This window comes from Pyrenophora tritici-repentis, chromosome 2 (genome assembly GCF_003171515.1).
Source record: "Pyrenophora tritici-repentis strain M4 chromosome 2, whole genome shotgun sequence".
NCBI classification, from domain to species: Eukaryota; Fungi; Ascomycota; class Dothideomycetes; order Pleosporales; family Pleosporaceae; genus Pyrenophora; species Pyrenophora tritici-repentis.
Genome location: NC_089391.1, coordinates 2,722,703 through 2,744,042, shown reverse-complemented (window position 1 = coordinate 2,744,042; position 21,340 = coordinate 2,722,703). Strand labels below are relative to the sequence as shown.

General features: G+C 52.6%; 7 protein-coding genes across 7 annotated transcripts; 4 read left to right on the top strand and 3 right to left on the bottom strand.

Moving 5' to 3' along the window:
* Window positions 1-163: 163 nt before the first annotated feature.
* Window positions 164-1,660, top strand: PtrM4_064990 (uncharacterized protein; the record flags this gene model as incomplete). The annotated part of the gene is made up of 2 exons (XM_001933207.1): window positions 164-422; window positions 483-1,660. The coding sequence occupies 2 exons, from the start codon at window positions 164-166 to the stop codon at window positions 1,658-1,660; spliced, it is 1,437 nt and encodes a 478-aa protein (XP_001933242.1).
* Window positions 1,661-2,245: 585 nt separating this feature from the next.
* Window positions 2,246-3,551, bottom strand: PtrM4_064980 (Far-17a-AIG1 domain containing protein; the record flags this gene model as incomplete). The annotated part of the gene is made up of 2 exons (XM_001933206.1): window positions 2,246-2,920; window positions 3,447-3,551. The coding sequence occupies 2 exons, from the start codon at window positions 3,549-3,551 to the stop codon at window positions 2,246-2,248; spliced, it is 780 nt and encodes a 259-aa protein (XP_001933241.1).
* Window positions 3,552-4,435: 884 nt separating this feature from the next.
* PtrM4_064970 (BglX, Beta-glucosidase-related glycosidase) lies at window positions 4,436-7,044 on the top strand (the record flags this gene model as incomplete). Its single annotated transcript, XM_001933205.2, has 3 exons — window positions 4,436-4,558; window positions 4,611-4,777; window positions 4,827-7,044. The coding sequence occupies 3 exons, from the start codon at window positions 4,436-4,438 to the stop codon at window positions 7,042-7,044; spliced, it is 2,508 nt and encodes an 835-aa protein (XP_001933240.2).
* A 3,192-nt stretch (window positions 7,045-10,236) lies between these two features.
* On the bottom strand, window positions 10,237-12,266 carry PtrM4_064960 (YT521-B splicing factor; the record flags this gene model as incomplete). Its single annotated transcript, XM_001933204.2, has 3 exons — window positions 10,237-10,833; window positions 10,882-11,465; window positions 11,540-12,266. 3 exons carry the CDS (start codon window positions 12,264-12,266, stop codon window positions 10,237-10,239), a joined length of 1,908 nt encoding a protein of 635 aa, XP_001933239.2.
* A 3,194-nt stretch (window positions 12,267-15,460) lies between these two features.
* Window positions 15,461-16,510, bottom strand: PtrM4_064950 (Hydrolase alpha-beta superfamily; the record flags this gene model as incomplete). Its single annotated transcript, XM_001933203.2, has 4 exons — window positions 15,461-15,608; window positions 15,679-15,804; window positions 15,850-16,359; window positions 16,407-16,510. 4 exons carry the CDS (start codon window positions 16,508-16,510, stop codon window positions 15,461-15,463), a joined length of 888 nt encoding a protein of 295 aa, XP_001933238.1.
* A 416-nt stretch (window positions 16,511-16,926) lies between these two features.
* On the top strand, window positions 16,927-17,810 carry PtrM4_064940 (PRE1, 20S proteasome; the record flags this gene model as incomplete). Its single annotated transcript, XM_066105678.1, has 5 exons — window positions 16,927-16,957; window positions 17,005-17,050; window positions 17,102-17,116; window positions 17,164-17,439; window positions 17,489-17,810. The coding sequence occupies 5 exons, from the start codon at window positions 16,927-16,929 to the stop codon at window positions 17,808-17,810; spliced, it is 690 nt and encodes a 229-aa protein (XP_065964305.1).
* A 955-nt stretch (window positions 17,811-18,765) lies between these two features.
* Window positions 18,766-20,153, top strand: PtrM4_064930 (Cyclin multi-domain protein; the record flags this gene model as incomplete). Its single annotated transcript, XM_001933201.2, has 2 exons — window positions 18,766-19,929; window positions 19,977-20,153. The coding sequence occupies 2 exons, from the start codon at window positions 18,766-18,768 to the stop codon at window positions 20,151-20,153; spliced, it is 1,341 nt and encodes a 446-aa protein (XP_001933236.1).
* Window positions 20,154-21,340: the final 1,187 nt, after the last annotated feature.

Sequence of the window (21,340 nt, the reverse complement as noted above, 5' to 3'; positions counted from 1 at the left end):
CCACCGCCGCTTCACCTTCTTCCTCATTCGCCCGCTCCTTTCGCAACGCTCTTTTCTTTCACCATTGCGCTGCACTTGTGCTTGTTCCACTTCCGCTCCTTACAAACGCCGTGCTCCACGCTGCAGCTTCACTCGCATCCATTGCAGCCTCCAGGCCTGCGGCATGGCCAACATACCGCTTCACTGCAACATTTGCCCCAAGAAGCCAAACTTCAGCGATGTCTCACATCTGCTCACACACATTGCCAGCAAGGGTCACTTGTCCAACTACTACAAGGTCAAGGTCCGCTCGACAAACGAGGAAGCATCCCGTCGGCTCATTGAGACATATGACCAATGGTATGCCGAGTGGGCCGTCGAAGAGCTCATGTCGGAACGGATGAATCAAAAGGACAAGCGCCGCACCCGCGCAAGACCCGCTGGTACAGCCTTGATCCGTACCTGACCGCATATGACACTGTGGCTAACCTCGCCCGCTGCAGCCCGGCCTGCTCCCGCTCCTGCTCCCAGGATAGAGGCCCCCGTACCACGTCCTATCCGTCGCGCCGCGGTAGGCAACCTCCTAGACCCGCGTCTATCTGAGCAGCAGCATCCGATGATCAAGATGGAGCAATCTCTCTCCCCGACACCGCAGCCTACCGGTCCGGTCCTCCGTAATCGCAATACATTTGCGCCCCACATGCAATACTGGTCTACCGAATCGCGTGCCAGCTCTCACAGCTATACGAATCAGGACTATGACACATCCAGTGAGTATTCTGACCCGAGCGAGCGGCGGCGGACATACCGATACCCAGCTGCGTCATGCGCCATCGAGGATGAGCCTGCCGATTTGGCGGATCCAATGGCAGTCAGCGAGTCGACCAAACTCAAAGGCGTATACTGGCCCGGTATGGATATATTTGACTCCGCCACACCAGAAATGCGGCGCAAGAGGAACCAGAAGAAGGATAGTTCTGTTGTCGAGCAACTCGAACTCAATTCCCTAGAGGTCGAGGCCACTGAGCTCATCTTCACTCCACTTGGTTCTTTCAAACGACAGCGAAGAATCTCTTGCTCCGAGTCTGACGATGATGATGACATTGATATCAAAGCTGAAAGCCCTCTACCTGTTCGCAGACGCCCTGCCCTCGCCAATCTCGATACTAACACAACCCGCCGTACAAGACAGTCAACCCGACCTGTGTTTCCATTCCTGAGTCGCAACCAATACGACGAAGATCGTAGCCGTTCTAGCTACGACCATACTCACAGCAGCCGTGTCTCGAAGCGGAAGCGCTTCAACGTCTTTCAAGACGACGAAGACACCCCATTTTCGCAGCCTAATGGCATGACCTACCTCACATCTGGTTTTACTCGCCAGCCTTCGCCATCCCCCACACCTGCATTCACATCTTACAAGCCGTTCAATGATACATTCCCGTACGAGAACAAGGAGAACGTCCTCCCTTCCTTTAATCCGACAGCCTATGGCAACTTTCACGGCCATCAAAACACTGCCTACCAGTACCCCAATTACAGTTATGGACTGGGCCCTGAACACCACGGCTTTCAGTACAATAGCCACTTGTACAATGAAGCTAGTGTATACCAACAAAACGATCAAGATGACGATGACCAACGTACAATCACTGCCCCGCCTTCGCCATCTACAAGCTGAGTGCTTACCATATCATGTCGACCTACTCTTGAACTCTTTCATGCGACACTTATCGTGCGGCGTTAGCGTTTCGCATCATATATCCAACTGATCCACCCTCGCTTCATTCACGGACGTATGTCTGCGAGTTCTTTTCCTATGTTGTTTTGGTGCTCGGTTCCTGCAAAATCCACGCGATATGACTTATGGCTAATGCAAGATGATATTTTGATATGGATTACCAAGAGAGGCGCGCTATCGGGATCGCTGGACAGATATCCAGGCATGTTCTTCTCACATTTTTACGCTGCCCCCTACTGTTCAGTTTCTTCGCAAGCATGGGTTGCTGGTGAAAAGCTGGCAGGTATGTACAATAGTGGCTGCTGTTCCTACCTGCATCTTAATATACAAGTCGTGGTAGAAAATCGAGTGTGCTGTCTTCCATGGCAGATTCTATAGAACGATGATGCCGTGCTCGTCTCCACCTGCTCATGGCATTCCATTCTATATCTATATTCATTTATGTTGTAGACCATAAATTCTTTCGGCGTGCAATACATTTCTTACTCGTTTCTTCTCCCCTTTTCTTTCTTTGCTGAGAATCTCTTACTCCCACTTCCCACTCCCTCCCATAACCTTGTTCCGCCTCACCTTTTCCAACTGCTCCACACTCTCGTACCCGTTTACCCTGGCATATACCACTCGCAACAAGCCTCCCACAACCCACATAATGACGCCACTCACAACGAACAATCCGATGCGCTGGTTGGTGGTAAGCAGCGCGAAGATGGGGTAAGGGTAAAAGCCGTTCTGAGAAAAGCAGATCTCAATCCAGATCCAATACGTAAACGCGATAACAGTAGATATAGTGAGCGTAATCAGCGGCGCAGACCCGTTCATAGGCGTGGAGGGCCACGGCGGGGAGAGGAGGAGGTAATCCAGAGTCAGAACCACAGCGGGGACAAGGTGAAAGCCGAGGTCATAGATGACTGGTGGGAGGGGGAGGTCAGGCGTAACAAGCAGGTTTCCATCAATCACCTTGAGCGTCCAGTACAGCAGTGAGATCGTGATTTCAATAGGTGCCGCGACTAATGCCAGGTAGTTCTTGATGCGGAATAGTTGATCCGAGAGCTCCGCGGCGGGTGGTGAGGAAGGGTGATCTGGAGAAGCGGAGAGGGCGGTTGAGGTTAGGTCGGCAAAGAGGCCGAAGATGAATGTCAAAGTGGAGATGGAGAGGCCGATTATGGTGAGGAATTGGAGGTGCCATCCGAATGAGGAGTTCTGCGTGGATTAGGATGGGGATGGTTTGGGGTATGTGTGGAGTATTTCATCAAAGGGCGACGTACAAAGTGATTTGGGTTGTCTGATAGACTGTGTGGATATCAGTTTTTGTTCTCTTCTTCTTGGACGAGATTGTGAGTGGGCAGACTCCGCAACAATCAATCGATTGACATGATTGATTCCTATATAGGTTAAAGAATTACTTCATTAGGCAGCCTTTAACCTAGATAGGAATCAATCATGCCGATCCGATTGATTGTTGCGGAGTCTGTGAGTGGGGGAGGGCGTACAATTTGAAGGTCAAGTAGAAACTGAGCAGTCCGGCAACCTGGGGGAATGGGCTTGGTCAGTCAATGGTTCTGTTATACATCCTCGATTTCTATATGCTAATAAGTGGTCGCCATATGATCCTTCACACCCTTTGACGGGCCAATAGGACTCAGGTGTAGTCCAGGAAGGTTGCGGAAGCCATCTGCCTTAGCAAAAACAATATATACCCCTGCCAAGGCTACGTATAGATACTCACATGCAACGCCCCCGATAATCCCTTGGATGGTGAGTCAAACCGCTGCAGCGGATGTCGCCGGCTGAGCGTGGACAGTGTGTCCGAATTTTTGGATGGAGCAGCCATTGCGCAGGTAGTACAACGAAACGGAAGACGATGACGAGTTATTCAACTTTTGAAAAAGTGTCAGATGCTAGAATATATTCAATGTGTGATATACAGGACGTGAAATTTTAGTCTGCAGATATCACAAACATGACGTGTGGTTTGAAAAGGTAGCTTGCTTGAACCCTCCAGCCAAGCCACAAACGTGGGTCCCACGGTCCGTTTCTGAGCCTCGGAAGTGGAAGTGTGCCACGTCCGAACAAGACATTGATCCTTCCTCTCCACCACCAGCAACGACAAGAAGACAGAGAATGAAAAACTTTCTCCAAATGTAACCTTATTTTGGTCCCCAGGTTCTCCGACCGTATTCCAACTCGTATTTCATACCCCACGGCTTACCGCCTAGAGCTTCCGCATTCAACCCGGTTACGCGTGACAGCCGACACCGGCAAAGGCTGATCTTCGGCTTTAGATGTCTGACGTGCGTCGCACTTGTAGACAAAGTAGGTAGGTTTCGTGCGGCAAAACTTCGGCTCGCGGGGGTAGGCACGACGGCAACTCTGTGCAGCTCCGTGTGGGCGAATCATCTTGCCGGTTCATGATCCACATCAGCCTTCGTGCGATGAAAGGACCATAGAGACATCGTGGCAGTTTTTCCGGAGAGACGGCCACCTTGCTGCTTGGCTGTTGGAGAAGCGCGAAGGGGCCGGATGGGCGGTGCGGGTGCTACATATAGTAACAGGTAGGTGCGCCTGTGGGTAGAAGAATGAGAGCGCTGACCGTCCATCTTTACGATTCATCGTTTGTTTTCCTCTCCAGTTACAGATCCTTGAATCAAAGGAGTCGTCAAAAGCCGATTTGGGCAGTGCTTACGTGGGTTGCTATTTCGTTGCACAACCGCAACCATGGGATCGAGGGTTGAAAACGTTCTTCAGTCTTTGACGCTGGAAGAGAAGATCTCGCTGCTTTCTGGGAACGACTTTTGGGCGACGACGCCGATTCCGGAGAAGGGTATCCCTAGTATCAAGGTATGAAAGCTGGCTACGCCTATCGTGGAGCAATCTGATTGAAACCCCACAGACGAGCGATGGGCCCAACGGCGCGCGTGGCGAAGTATTCACAGGAGGGACAAGAGCAGCATGTTTCCCCGCTGCAGTATGCTCGGCTGCAACATGGGATCCGACAAACGCCATGCGCATAGGTCATGCTCTGGCAGAGGAGACCAAGACCAAGGGTGCAAAGGTGATGTGCGTAGATCGTTCCAGGCACATGAGTGGCATAGCTAAATCAGTCCAGTCTCGCACCCACAATGTGCAATCACAGACATCCCCTTGGTGGCCGAAACTTTGAGTCCTTCTCCGAAGATCCTTATCTTGCCGGCAAGATGGCCGCCAATGTTGTCAAAGGGCTGCAAGACAAGGGAATCGCGGCAACCATTAAGCACTTTGCAGCCAACGAGCAGGAGACAGACCGTATGAGCGTTAATGAAATCGTATCGGAGCGTGCACTGCGGGAAATCTACATGAAGCCTTTTGAGATTACCGTCAAAGAGGCAAAACCTCTCGCTGTGATGACGTCGTACAATAAGATCAACGGAACGCATGCGGACTCCAACTCCTTCCTCCTCCAGCGAGTCCTACGAGGCGAATGGGGGTTTAGCGGCCTGGTTATGAGCGATTGGGGTGGTGTAAACTCCACCGCTGACTCACTGAACGCCGGACTAGACCTAGAGATGCCGGGACCAACGAGATGGCGGAAGATTGATGACATCAAAGAGGCTGTGAAGAAGGGTGATGTGACCGAGGCGACCATCACCGAGAGGGCAAGGAACGTCTTGAACCTGATTGAGCAGGTTGGTGCGTTTGAAAATCCGGAGATTCCACCAGAGCAGTCCATCGTCGACCCCAAGCATTGCAAGCTCATCCGTAGTGTTGCAGGACAGGGCATTACTTTGCTCAAGAATGACGGCATTTTGCCACTAAGGAAGGACAATGTTAAAGGAAAGAAGATTGGTCTGTTTGGGTTCGCAAAGGAGGCTCTCATCCATGGCGGTGGAAGTGCGTCGCTGAATGCTCACTACCGCATCACTCCTGAAGAAGGTCTCAAATCCGCGTACGGTGATGATGTCGAGTTCAAGTTCGCAAAGGGAGCAGCGACATACCGCCTCCTCCCACCGCTATCGGAAGGCTGCAATGATGTCACAGGCAAAGGCGGCTGGACAATGGAGCTTTTCAACAAGGGTAACACGTTGAAGCCTATCAAGACAGCCAACGGCGTTAAGGAAGCTGCCTTCAGCGCGCTAGTCGACGCAGAGGCTAGGGATTGCAACGTCCATTTCACGACTACTTTTACACCCAGCAAGTCTGGCTCGCACTACCTAGGATGCTCAGGCATAGGACCCACTGCCGTGCGTATCGATGGCAAACTCGTCTTTGAGCAAACGGGAAACTCGCCGGATTACATGGGCTTCCTATTCGGCGGCAATCCCGAGAAAGAATTCCAGGTTTCCTTTACCGCAGGCACGCAATACAAGATCCAGATCATCTCCAAGCCACAGCCCGACAACGATGGAAGCATACTTGCAGACCTACCGGGCTTCAGACTAGGCTTCATGTACGAAGACGAGCACGACAGGGACCTCGCGGCCGAAGCAGCCGCAATCGCAAAAGAATGCGATATCGCCATTGTCTTCACAGGCCACACGCCCCCCTGGGAAACCGAAGGCCAGGACCAAGTCAGTTTCAATCTGCCTCGAGAGGGATCGCAGGACAAACTTGTCGAGAGAGTTGCGTCCGCCAACCCGCACACCATAGTAGTTAACTCCACTGGTGTGGCCATCAACTTGCCCTGGATCAACAAGGTCTCTGCCCTGATACAAGCTTGGTTCCCAGGACAAGAAGCCGGCAACGCCATCGCGGACGTGATTTCCGGCGCCGTGAACCCTTCCGGTCGTCTACCGATTTCCTGGCCCCGCCGCATCGAAGACGCGCCTGCGCATGGGAACTTTCCTGGTATCCGCGACGAGAAAACAGGACAGCTCACTGTACGGTACGAGGAAGGTATTTTTGTGGGATACAGACATTATGACCGTCTTGATGCTGATATTGTACACTTCCCCTTTGGCTTCGGTCTCTCATATACTTCTTTTGCGTTGAGCAGTGCGAGCGTTGAACAGCGGTCACCCGGCTCCTTTGTGGCCAAGGTCGAGGTGAAGAATACAGGAGCTATTGATGGAGCTGTGGTAGTGCAATTGTATGCCGGGAAGAAACAGAAGGATCTGGTTAAACATCCAGTAAAGACGCTAGTGGCTTTCAAGAAAGTCTTCGTAAGCCAAGGGGCGCAGGGAACAGTAGAGATGTGCTATCGGGACACAGACTTTGCGTGGTTCGATGAGGATGCGGGCATGTGGGTGGTAGATACAGGGTTGTATGAGTTCTCGTTTGGGCAGAGTGCAGGGCATATCGACCAGGTTGTAACGGTAGATGTAAAGGGGTTGAGGGCATTGAAGATTTAGCATGTGGAGGCTATAATACACTTCTTCTTTCTGTTCATTCAGGTCCTTGCTCTATCGTATCACTGTGATTGGGTAAGCCGTTTCGTGAGCGGGGAACTCTCGTGGGAATGCTACAAGGAGGTCTCGGATCATTCAAAGTGGCCGAGCTGTGTCTTACGCTACTACGTCTGGGCCGTCTTACGAGAGCGACCTCCAGATCTAGACCGTTCCACGCTGGAATGTCGACGAAGAAAGACGAAGAAAGACGAAGAAAGACGAAGAAAGACGAAGAAAGACGAAGAAAGACGAAGAAAGACGAAGAAAGACGAAGAAAGACGAAGAAAGACGAAGAAAGACGAAGACCAAGACAAAAGGCCACGAAAGCATCATTCCTGATGCATCCACGCAATGCAGCGGCATCCTAAGAGAGTTATCTGCTGAAATGGGGGAATTTCTCCCGCCAAAGCCCCAGCTGTAGTTTAAGCTTACCATGCAGGCCAGACCAAGTCGCATGGAAAGTCCCGTATACTCTTTAGTCATATCATCCAGCTCAGCACGAACAAATTCGGTCGGAGAACGGGCCCATGTCAAGCATGTCAAGGAGTGTTCAGCTCATCTATAACTTACGTCAAAAATTGTATAGCCACATTTTAGTTCACACAGCCAACCCTAGCCCAGCCCAGCGAGCTGAAGCTTCCCAACTCAACATCCACCCACGGGTACACCTTCCCCGTCACCGCCATCATACCGGTACTTACACACAAACGCCCGGCACATTCTCGGCACCAATATTCGGGCATTAAGAGAATGGGGAGAAAAAAAATATGTTTTCACGGGTACCGTACCCAGAGGTAGAGAGTGAAGCAACCGAACCACGTGTCTCCATCCCTAACCTATCCTTTCCACTGCCTACCATATCCTCGCCCACCGTAACAGCACGCAATGGTCGCACGCCCACCCGCTTCACCGCCTCAAAACTCCATTACCCCACCGCAACACGCGTCTCCCGCAAAAACGCATCAAGCAAACCCCCATCAGCATAGGGTAATCTACTAAAGCCCCATTCGCATGCCATTACTCATGACAAGCGATTTGTGCGTGTGCGCTTCAAGTTTCCTTGTCGTTGTCTACGTATTGCCCAGGATCCCTGGCGCGCAGCAACCGCAATCCGCACCGCCACACCGGCTCACACTAATTACCGTGAGTCGTGAGTCGTGAGTCGTAAGTCGCGACTCGCGGAACAGGCCGGTCCGGGGGGCGCGCATGACCATTTTGTAATTTACGCATCCATGGGCGCACAGTCCCTCATGGACAAATGTGCAGGAAGTGCATGATTTGGCGAATGCTTGCAGATGGGACTTTTGGGATGCATGGGTTGGCATGTGATGCGATATATTGCGCGGTCTCCGTCGGGAGATGGATAGAGAGAGCATGGGTTGGGAGAGGGGTGATTTCTGGAGCGTTCTAGATTTATTTTTTTCTGTTGTAATCTGGGGATTGATAATCGAGTGGAGAGAAGCTTGGGGGTTCTAGAATTATTGGATCTTAGTGTTGTAGTTTACTACATTTTCCCATAGGGCATGTGACTCGGGGGTAAGGAGGGGAGAGTGGTTTACTGCTTAATAAGGAAGGAGATAGCGAGGGAAGAGGACAGCAAGCAACATGTCTTCTCTAGACTATTGGGCTGCACGGATTTGACATGGTCACCCAACTTGTGACGCAATACATCTCAGCTGCTCCGATAGACCGCCCGACATACCTCGGGATCTCTTCATTCTTTTCTGCTGCAGCACTTGCAACTCACGGCACATATGTTCGGCATGCCGCAGACCGGGCTGGGGTGGAGATGAAACCTTGGATTCAAGATGGACACGTGGAAAGTAAAGGACAGAAAAAAAAGAGTCGACGTTGCCATACCCAGCCCGGACAAGAAAAAAAGGAATAGTGTAGATAGTGTAGGAAAAGCGCGTTATGGGGGCCTAACAGTAAACACGTGTATGTGTCTGCCGTGCCTCATGAGACACGTGTTTGTGTCCCGCGCAAGCAACGACCAGAGAAAAAGTTTGAAAATGAGGCCAGCGGTTAGGAGAAGAAAAAAGAGCAACAACAACATCCGCTGATCAGATCCGATGCCCCTGATCCATGCCATATGCACACATACTTACATGGACCACACAAACGACTTCCCTCAATCAGCATAGCGTAGACGTCCAACAGTAGCGGTTTTCATGGCATTTTTCAACATTCACACACATTTTCCAGTGCTTTGCTCCACATGTGGGAAATTTCGCCATCCGGGCGTCTTTGGTCGCAGTTTGCTCCGGGCCCGGATGATTGGTCGCGGTTCGCATGGCCGAGGCGAGCACAAGTTCGGAGATGGTAAATGTTGTGTTGTACCCGCTTTCCCTCCTTCCTTTCCTTCCTTCCCTCTGGCAGATGCCGGGCCGGTGAGTGACACACAGCGATGTGGGACTAGGGTTAGACTAAACGCGCTTTGCTGCATCATGCGATATAAGGAAAGGCTTGCTGCAGGCTTCGAGAGGCACGATGTCGTTAATCTTTGTGCGACGCCGATCAGCCCGTCCGGTCAGTTGCAAAAGTAACGCGGTCAATGTTGAGAAGAAGACGTTGTGGAAATTGGGTGGGTTACACGTGGGACAGGGGAAAAGAAGGCGTGAGGTGCTTCAATGTTTAGGGGCTGGTGCAGCAGTAGGGTCTCGGCTTTGGTTGTGAGGCTCGGGACGAGAGAAGAAAATATGGTACATTTGAGCGGACGTAAACAAAGCAAAGAAAAGATAACAATAATCTTCGTGAAAGACAAAGACCTCCCGACTAAAGTAGCAAAACAACCATTGCGAGGGGAACAGGCAGAGAAGAGTAGAGATACTCGATTCCACATGTACACTTATCCCAATGCGTCGTCCCATCATGAATGCCCATCCCTTGCCCATTACAGATCATCTCATCGTCGCATCTTCGCCCTCTCTATCCAAAGAGGAAAACAAAAAAGATGACAAAAAACTAATGTGACCCATCCACGGTTTTTCATCTAGCGCCCCTACCCGGCAGGCACACTAGACAAGGCTCACACCGTATTCAAAACAAATACATCTTAACCATCTCATTCCCCATTTTACCAGTCATAGCGACAATCTACCGTGCGTGTACAACGTGATGTGCTGACAAAGCCCCCGACTCGTGTAATCCACGACGCTAGAAAGATCGCATCTGAGGGATCATGCCGACCGGCCCACCGGGCATTACTGGTGCAGCAACAGTGGCGGCAGAAGGGCCTCGGTGGAACATCTGCACCAAACGCTCTCCAACGCTAGGTTCAAGCTCAGTGCCATCCCTAGCAATCTTGACTTCGCGGTTGGCGTTCCACGGATTGCGAAGGCCCCTTGTGCGGTAGAAGGGCAGGCGGTTCGTTGAGACCCACTCAATCTTGAATGGCTTGCCCCAGCTTTGCGCGACGGCTGGGGACTCCCCATCGACCTGCTGGGAAGCTTCGTCTTTGTCTGTTTTTGTGACAGCCTCTTCTTCGTCTCCTTCTTCGGCGTCGGAGAGTTCTGCCTCCCAAAAGATGGTGCCACGCGCGGAGTCGTCAATAATCCTTCCTCGGGGTGCCCATTCTGTCGCGGGCGTTGCGATGGATTTGGGCACGTCAGGCGCGTCAATATTGGTTTCGGGCTTTGGCACCGAGCTTATGATGAGGGCACCATCTTCAAGAATCGGTGACGCCATGCGGGCGTAGCCGAAGTATTCGCCCGACTTATTCGCGGAGAAGATGAGATAGACATTCTCTGCAGACTGTATCATGTCAGACAGACGTCATATATGTAGTTGATCATTACTCACTCGGAATGCCTTGTTGAGAACATCTTCGTTGTGGGACTGTGTAGCCCATATGCCGTTTCGAACACTGAGCTCCAAGTCCTGCAGGGTGAGACTTTTGACAATAAAGTACTTGCTAGCAGGGTCACCAGATGTTTTAGGTTCTTCCGTGCTCTTGTGTGACGGGGACTCTACGGCGCCTCCAGAAAGATCGTCAGCAGCGCCGTCTTGCGTTGGTGTCGCTGGCCGAGAAGCATTCTTCTGCTGGCCTATCATAGCTGAAGGCGCCGTGGGTACACCAGATGCCGGTGCAGAGCTGCGTCGGAGACGGCAGACCAGGCGCACGCCATTGAAGCGCGAGTCGTGGAATCTATGCATTGCAGCTGTGCATGACGCCTCAGTGCGATAGTTGACAAAAGCACAGTTGCTCTTTGAGATGAGAAACAAGCTCTCGATTTCTTTTGTGGCATCGCGGGAGAAGTGGTCTTTCAGAGCAACAACGGTAGTACCAGGAGGAAGGTTTCCAACCCAGAGTGCATGTCCGGACTGCTTGGGCTTGCGCGGTGGCCCACGGGGGATTGAACTGACAGGGCCTGGACGAGGCATACCTAACAGTACAATTAGTGGCTGTGCATCTGTATCGCATTGGAAGTGTTCGAATGCTGACTGACTCTTCACTTACCAGGAGTCGGTGCGAATTGCGCATTGTAAGGTGCTGGATCCCCTGAGAAGTTTCCATGAGCCATGCGGGCGCCTGGGAAGTTTCCGTCCATGTGCGAGTAATCAGCAATCTGTCTTTGCATACCAGTGTTCGTCAAGCTCGCTCTTCTTCCATACATCGGCTGGCCGTGTGAAGCTTGTACGGCGTATCCATGGTTGTACTGTCCCTGAGGTGCGTAAGGTGTCGGGTAGTACATGTACTGTGACGCCTGTTGGTAGTTCTGGTATGGTGCTTGCATTGGTGTTGCTCCAGCTAGGCGGGGCTGGTTCGGTGCGAAAGAGGGATAAGCACCGTATTGCGAGCCATGTTGAGGCATGAACGGCTGCTGGTGCATACCTACAGCGAAACCGGGCCCGTACGAAGGATGCGAAGACATCTGTAGATTCTGGCCCAGCTGATATGCTACCGCAGATGTCGATGCGCCAGATAGTGACCGTGGGACGTTTTGCTGATTGAGTGAAGCATCGTCGTCGGCACCAAACTCAGGTAATGCACCGGCCATTGCGCCCATATTCAAGGAAGACGCACCATGGTCTTGGGACTGATAATGCCCGTTCGGATGTGCGGGGGAGCGGAAGTCGGGTCGAAGCTGGCCCTGTGGTAAGGCGCTGAGCTGAGAGTAGAAGGGAGCATTGCTGTCTGGGGATTTGAGAGCTGCTGGAGCAAAAGTAGATGTCGCGTGGTCCATGGCTTGAGGCCGAGGGCCAGGAGGTAGGTCGCCCATTTGACGGTGGTAAACGACAGGAAGAGGCACCCACTGCTGGACCCAAAAGAATGCCATGTTAGTCCATGTTAGACTTGATAAAGCGAAGACTAGAAAAACGAATGTGTAAAGGCCCGATAGTTTCCCAACGCGCACAGATAGAAGAGTGCAACATACCTAATTGTATGTCAAGGTATCCTGGACGAAATGTGGCAAGCCGGAAACGAAAGGTACCGAAGGTAGGTCGTTTGCTAGGAGAGATGACGATCAAATCATGCCAATAGAAAAGGGAGGCTGTGAGGTGATCGCATGTAAAAAAAGGACACGGACAGTAGATGAAACCGCTTAAGGGAAGGTGAACGACTTGGGATGATGTATCACCTGGAGAATGAGCTCGCTTAAGGCGGAACGAAGACGATGGTCAGAATTACACGACCACTCAGACGACAGAAGCGAACTTGCAACGCCTTATGAGGTCTGACGGCGCAACGGCAGGGACCGCAATGAGGGCGTGCGGCAGATGTTAGGAGCCAGGGTTATGAGCAAGAGCCCACTGGTTGGTCTGGCAGGAACGGGAAAGCCGCACGAGGGTTTTCGCGAGTTCTCTGCCTCAGTCGCCGCTGGTCGCAGTAAGTCTACCCCGGCCTGATTGGTGGTCGAGAAGCAGGCTGTGGTTGACAGGGTAGTTTGTGGAGCGACAGGGCCTGAACTGATACTCTGGAGGCGAAAAGATGACCAGAGCCCAGCAAGGGAAAGATAATTGGACAGCGGAGTCAAGGAAAGGTAGAGAACAAGTGATATGGAAGTGGTATATCGTCGAATGTGGCGAGTAATGCCGTTTCTAGATTGCCATGGGCCGATGACGCTGATCATGGACTATCTTATGAAAGCTTAGCGGGTCCTTCCTAGCATTCTTCGGCGGGCGGGAAAGCTAAATTTGTTATGTACTTGTGCCAAAAAGCAGGACGTGTGTCAGGGAGTGCCCGCTCGGAGCCGGTCATGGTATGCCATTCTGGAACGTCGGAGAAAGGCTTGGACTACAAAAACGAAGCCAGCACCACGTTGCCAGGCCTCTGTACCGGAGTGGCTTTGTAGCAGTCATGCTTAGTTCAAGATGATGCAGTAATTCGACACCATCCATGGATGGGCGCCCGAGATGCATGCAACGTGGGCCGACCAATCGCGGAAAAGACGACGACTATGAACAGATGCGATATGCACCAACTGAGGCGCCCAAATGTCCCCGGCCGCGTGTAGAGAGCAGGGAGAAGGCCCTTGGGCGCCGCGTGGATGCGTTAGGGCATCACGATAATGACCAGGCAGGGAGCGTGCATGAGAAGCTGACAAGGGGGCCGGCAAAAGCTTCTCCGATTTGTTTTTTTGATCGGGCTGAGTAGAAAAGCTCGGCGTTAGTGCTCCCTTTGTGACCCTGCGGCGGGAGTCGAGACGAGATAGAGAAAGGATGGAGCGTGCAGGTATGCACTCTGGAGGCTCACCGAGGCTTAGCGGCATAGCGAGACTGCGTAACAGTGGGCCGGCAGATGTCAGCAAATTCGCATCGACGAGACCGACTGAGGCCTAACAAGCGCGACTACTGTGGACCGCTGAACTGGACAGCCCGCAACCGTTTCCTCAGACATGGGAACTGGCATCGGTCCGCCAATCGAACAGCACACGACTATAGTTTGCCACGCCATCGGCGTGACCGCACCATGACAGGCCTGTGTAGAGATCTACGCGCCACAGCACAGCCACCCCGGTACTCGATCCCGCTGGGATATGATCGCCACCGGTCGAGCAGCGTGCGAACGAAGCGTCTATCCCGTCCGCCAGGATTCAAATAATGACGATGGTGTTACAAGAATAGACATGTGTGTAGATCATTTGCTAGACGTGGACCATGCGCGATATCGTTGCTTTGCGCAAAAACCGAGCGCACCACACTGGCGCAGAAGCAATGCATAAAATTCAGCGTCGGGCTGCAAGGCTAACATTCCCATGTTTTGGAAGCCGAATGCGGGCTTTCTGGGTCCCTAGCGACATGGGAAAAAAACCTCGAGCTTTTTGTCCGGGTGGCGTTGCTGCATCCACTTCAGGGTCCAACAAGATAATTTTCTTGGTCGAATCAGCACCCAGACCTGAACGCAAACGTTGGCACTACGATAGAGCTCGTATCCAGGCGGCCAGACTGGAGCCCTGCGGGGATCTCCACATGTGTAAAGAGGTGGATACATCGCGACCTTTCATGGAGATGCTCCGGCGCAACCGATAGAGTCTACATACCTTTGATGCAGCCGAGCCGTCATCCCTCAGCCAGAGCACACGTGTCGCGTGCAGTTCGATAGTGAGGCGATTGGGGCTGTGAAGCTGATCGCTCCCAATACTGCAGACTGCATCTTATTCTCACCATCACCAAGCTCTTCTACCGATAAGCGGCAAGCGCAAGGAAATATGTGCATGTATGTACTTATGTACGTCGCCCCTGGCGATCCGTCGTCATCCCACACCTCGGGCTCTGCACGTGTTCGCCAAGCATAGATCCTTGCAAACTGGACAGACATACACGACTTCCGACATGTCATCGGAACCGTGGTTCTCACAGGCATGGTGGATGTGCTTTGCAAGTACAGTACACTTCACAGCTCGGCTCGTCGAGTTTTAAGAGTCATGCGTAGCATCGACATCTGTGCATTTGCACTTGCTGCAGGGCGACGCAAGCCTGGCGGTCTACACTGTGCCACTTTGCCACACAAGCTACAGCCTACATTGTTGGAGCTCGTGTTGGCGCCCTCTCTGAGTGGACGCCGCTTCACTTGTTGGCTTCAGGAGATATATTCCCGTTTCGAGTCCCTGAAAGACTGAAAAGCACACGCCGGTAGCTCCGGAGCGGACAGCCTTCTCACGTCGTCCCTGTGACATGTGCTTCGGACATGCTGTCTACTTACCACGTACTATCAGATATCGCTGCGACCAAACGTGAACCAATAGGACAAGTCCAACAATACAAAAGGTCCGGTGACCTATCGAACGCCCACTTTCGGGCCTTTTGTTTTCGACTATCGGGCTCCCCCCTTCCCCCCTGGTTCATACTACCCAAGACCACGGGCGGAGATGGTACATAGTCCAGGGCGTCTTTGGCGTACTTGGCAATTATATCCGCCCACTAGTATTCGTACTTCTCAACGAGCCACGTACTCGGTCAGGAATTCCTCGATGTATTGGAAGTAGCGGGGCTCTGCAACTGTGTCGTTGTGACTGCCATTCGGCAATTCTCTCCATACTTTGGGCGCTTTGCAGACATCGAACAGCCGCGTCATGTGAGACGGCCTGGTGATAAGAGTTAGCATGGGGGGCTGCGTGGCAGATTACTTAATTCGCAACCAAGACTATTACTCACGGAATTATCTCATCCTTCAGACCACTGAGAAACAAAATGGGTATCCTTGTGATTTTGGGAATCGTCTCTTCAGTCGGCCAAATCTGGTGGCAAAGCGGGGTTAGAAAACGAGCTGGAGGGAAAGCACTACTCGAGGTTAGTCATGTCTTGGAGCATGTGCAAGAAACTTACGTTGGTATGAGTTTTTTAATCGATGTGAAGGTGTTCTCCAAGATGATGGCAGCAATATCACCCTCCTTTTGGTTGCGAGCGGCCAGACCTATTGCAACTGCGCCTCCAATACTTTGTCCATAGACGACAACCTTGGTGTCTCGAAGTTCATATCGCTGGCGAATGTAATCCAGGCCGGTCTGCGCATCAATCATCAAACCTTTTTCGTTTGGGTTGCCAGACGATAGACCATAGCCGCGATATTGTAACATGAGAACATTACATCTCAATTCGCTCTCGAGTATCTTGGCGATGGGAAGTCGGTAGCCAATGTTGCCAGCGTTACCATGGAACATGAGGACTGTCACGTTGCGCGCATGTTGCTTGTTGGCGCGTATAAAGAAGGCGCTGAGTGACTCGCCATCTGGCGTCGGGATAAACAGCTCTTCATAGTCGGTGATGGCGAATTGTGAGGGTCTGGGTACGTTTGTTCGAGCGTCTGGTGGGAAAGCGCGTGGATATATGATTTCACTGGGTCGGTTAGCAGACTGCAGCAGCGGCTCAGCCATGTACTGTACTTTTGCTTGAAATATAAAAGACCACTGAGCAGAGCTGCAACTCCAGAAGAGGCAAGCAATGGTATGCGCAGGTAGGACACGAAAGTATCAAATGCCGAGGACATGCTGCTCGGCCGTACTTCAGGACCGGTGGGGCGTCTCGAAGGTGTAATCTCAGGTGCTGACCGGCTCCTTGGGAATAGCGGCGGCCTAAGTGAAGATGAAGGCGGGGGCGAAGGAGTAGGTGAAGGTATGGATAAGGGAACCATTCGGATTTCGGCACAAAGCAGGAAGCGTAGGTGAGACTCGGATGCGCGACCGCATGGGGGCGTGAGGGTCGCACGCTGCGGCGCATCATTCTGGCCAATCGTGCAATGCCAAGACCTGGAGCTGCGTAGCTCAGGTTGCCTGCTAACACCACCAGCGCCAACAACAGCGACAACAACACACCCCGCTGTCCCTCCCATCTGCTCACTTACGCCGTTTCAATTGCGGACCTTGCCGATATACTCCTCTTCAGTTCCCACCAGCTCAAACCGCAATGATGATGTCTACTGGTATGCTGGGAGAAGGTATGTTTGCCGCTACATGCTCAGAGTCCGAAGCTCATGTTGCTCAGATGGCATCCATGTCGATATGAACCACCTCAAGAAGGGCGAGGTCAAGTAGGTTTGGTCTACACTAATGGGTTATCAGATAACTAACGAGAGAAATAGCCTAGGAACATCCATGTTTGTGTATCACGAATCGCTTCCCCACAGCCTCTGACAAGATATAGCATGGCCATCAACTTCAAGGACGGTGTCATATTAGCTGCCGACAGCAGAACCACAACTGGAGCCTACATCGCAAACCGAGTCACAGACAAGCTCACACAAGTGCACGATACCATCTGGTGTTGCAGGTCTGGGTCAGCAGCGGATACACAGGCTGTAGCAGACATTGTCCACTACCACCTGGGCATGTACGGCACCACCAATGACGAGCCCCCAACGACACAAACGGCAGCAGCCATATTCCAAGAGCTCTGCTACTCCAACAAGGACCAGCTCTCGTGAGTGCTACAGGTGCCCTGGAATGGACTTTTACTGACACATACACAGCGCTGGACTCATCATTGCCGGATGGGACCACCGACACGGCGGCCAGGTATACTCAATTCCACTCGGAGGTTCGCTACACAAGCAGTCGTACGCAATTGGCGGTTCAGGATCAACGTACATCTACGGTTACTGCGACGCAAACTGGAAAGAGGGAATGACGGAAGAAGAGGGCATCAAATTCGTCAAGGGCGCGCTCTCGGAGGCCATCAAGTGGGACGGCAGCTCAGGCGGTGTGATTCGCATGGTGGTGCTTACAGGCAAGGGCGCACAGAGGCATCTGTACTTGCCAGACCAGAACTACGAGGGGCCAGGAAAGCAGTAGGACAGGGCGCAGAAAGGATGGTAGATAGACACAAGGCCATGGCTGAGATAACATGACATGACCATGATGCCGGAACGAGGTTTACGAGAATAGAAGACATGTACTGGCAGGGTTTGGACGAAGATCCCGACATGGTGGCCCATGGGGGCCGCTCTAAATAGCACGTTTGGCTAGCATGATTTAGAGGGGGGCAGTCAAGCAATAGGAGTGGGAGCGTGGGAGGGGGCCGGCCGTAGCTACGGTCCAATCAACTTTCAGCATGAAGCCACTGCCATACGTCGCAGCGCTCCCCTCGTGCTCGTCGCAACTCGCAACCCATGTGGGCGGGGAACATGATTTTTTTTTCAGAAACTGAATTAAGGCCGAGAAGAAAAAATTGGAGTGCAAATGGGGGTTGGATGTGCAGCGTGCTAATCAGGAGTCGAGTCGAGCTGCACAGTGTCGTCACATGCGTGCTGGACTGTGCAGGTGAAGGACGGCCAGGGTCTCGCTGGGAGCCAGTGGCCGGTCTGTGACGTTCCGTTCGTTCCCCACGCCATTCTCTAACAAGACGCCGTCACTCTCAACACGCCAGGTCGCTATCGTTGGGCGGAAAGCAGCTTGATCGTGACCAGACGCGTGCCGTTCAATTTACTTTGGCTACGGCAGACAAGAGCAGGCTCGCATGTGGCTTTGACGCGCCCCTTTTACGCTGCGTCTGACTTTGGGCTCTCCACGATAAGCCTCAACAACAACACGACCGACAGCAGCACCAACACCGACACCGACACCGCCTACCCGCACCAAACCCTCTCGACCCACGCTCCTTCCCCGCCAACTTCCCCCGACACGTCCGTTGTGTCGCAGCTTCCTCGCACTCACCACCGCTACCTCTCTAGATTCTTTCGCGCCCTGCTTTTGCGGAATGGGATCGCTTTTGGTGAGCGACTTCGGTGGGAACCACTTTCACACCAACATGTTTGGCGGCGGCAGCACCCATCAGCCGCCACAGGATTCGCCTGCCGTGCATCACACTCCCGTGCGGCCATCGTCTACATCGAGCGCCAATGCGCGTGTCGTAGTTCCGCCTTCTGATGTTGCCATGGCCGATTCGGGAGCCCCGCAGTCGAGCTCAACACCAGGCCAGCCATCACAGCAACACAGCAGCCCCCACAACACCACCACGGGCACTCCCGCTTCCCAGCACCCAGTTCCAACCCCTCCCAGCCCTCGCTTCCGCCCGCATTCACAGCCTGATAACGCGAACCCCGCCTCGGGCACCCTGACAAACTCTCGAACTGTCTCGGCCTGTGTTCCAGCTCCGCTCCAGCCCTCACCAGCACAGTCTTTGCGTTCTCCTGCAGCCTCGCCCACTCGTATCAAGGTCAAGAGCCTGTCGCATATCCAGAGCTTTGCAATCGACGACTCCAGTCCATTCTCTCAGACCCGATCGCTGGCCCGGCGCCAGCGAAGAGACCCGGCAGATGTCGGTCCTCAATACGAGATTAGCGAAATGCCCGTGTCGGACATCATTGAGATGGTGGCTGGCTTGCTGACCAAGATCACGACGACCAACGATCGCCAACACGACCACCTACACCGCCAGATCCCACCACCAGAGGGCACATCAGGCCTGAGCCAGCAGACCACCAGCGTGCTGGCCTTCCACGGCAAGAACGTCCCCAGCATCTCCATTCTCAGCTATCTCAGCAGGATCCACAAGTATTGCCCTACCACGTACGAAGTCTTCCTAAGTCTTCTCGTCTACTTCGACAGAATGACAGAGAGGGTAAATGCAGGCCCAATGTCTGGTCTTCGCAAGGCTAACCAACAGTCTGTCGAACAATCGAAAAGCACAGTGTCAGCAAATTCTACTTCAGAAGCATCGCGGCCAGCGTCCACTTCGGCTCAAGCAGCCACACCTCCCCCATCAGGATCTCTGGGCAAGCCCTCTGAAGCACCAAGCCAAGGTCCCCAACCGCCTTCTCCACCTCAACAGGATCTGGAGACAGACGCACTTAATCTTTCTCACTTCTTCGTTGTCGATAGCTTCAATATTCATCGTCTCGTCATAGCTGGTGTCACATGTGCGAGCAAATTCTTCTCCGATGTGTTTTACACAAACTCGAGATATGCAAAGGTTCGTGCAATCAAGTATCAGGCATAGCTTCCGCTAACGTACCACAGGTCGGCGGTTTACCGTTGGTGGAACTCAATCATTTGGAATTACAATTTCTCTTGTTAAATGACTTCCGCCTTGCAGTACCGCTAGAAGAGATGGAGGCCTATGGGACCATGCTGGTCGAATTTTACGCACGCGAGGTGGCAGAGCAACACGAACGAGAGAATGCTGGGAAATACTAATCACGTAACCGACTTCACGTTCGCACACCACAAAATCAACTAGACTGAAGTCGCAGACACAGAAGGGAGAGACAGTCCATGCTGAACCAGTAGGGGAATCTGATACACCATTCCAAAGGTGTCAGGCGATACCGATTTTGTGCGACATATACGCAGTTTTCAAGCTGCACATGCTACGGCATATTATTCATTACCGAGGACTTTTGCATTCGTGACTAGGATGAGAGGGTGGAAGCGGCACCCCAGAGTTGAGTGTACGAAATTGGTTCACTCGAGTCTTTCTGTGAGCGCATGTATCTCCTTGAACATGTTTAGATTTGGGGATACCAATTATTTTTCCATTGAAGAGAGAGATTCATGAGATTATGACCTAGCCTCATTTACTTGAGCTTCGTTGGCTTGTCTGTTTTTCCTTTTTGATACCTTTTGAATCATTAGGGTGGCGTTTCTAGAGGTGTCAATGGAAGGAAATGGATATTTAAATATGTGGTCTAGTGTAAATGAGTGATGTCGTTGACTGAGTTGATCTGCCAAAGCGAAGCCGATGAAGCCTAGAACCAGGATGAGGAGGCTCTGGTGCGAAACTGACAATCCAAACAAACGATACAGTGCGTCACCCACCCTCCTCTAACCCCTCCATTCCAGATCTCTTAACCCCTACTCACTCCCCTTGACATATGATGTGACCAGGGGGTTGTTCCGAACACTTATGCACCCGAGAATCCAGCACATGAGCAACGAGCTGCGCAGCATTACCACAACCAACATCAAACTAAACCCACACTTACCACCACGCTGAAACTACCGTCGTAGATGGGACATGAGCTACGCTGCGCCGCCCTCTCCGCGACAGTCTCCACTTCTCTTTCCGGTAATAAGCCCCAAAGGTCGCACATGGGCATGCGCCATGTGCCATATGCCATGTATGGTAAGCGGTGCGGTTTAGCCCGACGGCCGTCCCGAGCCCGCCGCCCACGGCCTGGCGGTATACCTGCCCAGCCCAGGTACGGTGCAGTTTGGTTATGTAAGCCAGGGGTAACAATCGGTAAAAACAGTAATCTCAGCCCAAAAGACGTGGGTTGGCGGACGGAACCCAGGACCACATACCAAGACATGGGAGGAAATTAGCAGAGGATATGGCTGCCTGCCTGCTGCGGCTGCGGATGCATGGATCCGGTGGTGGAAGC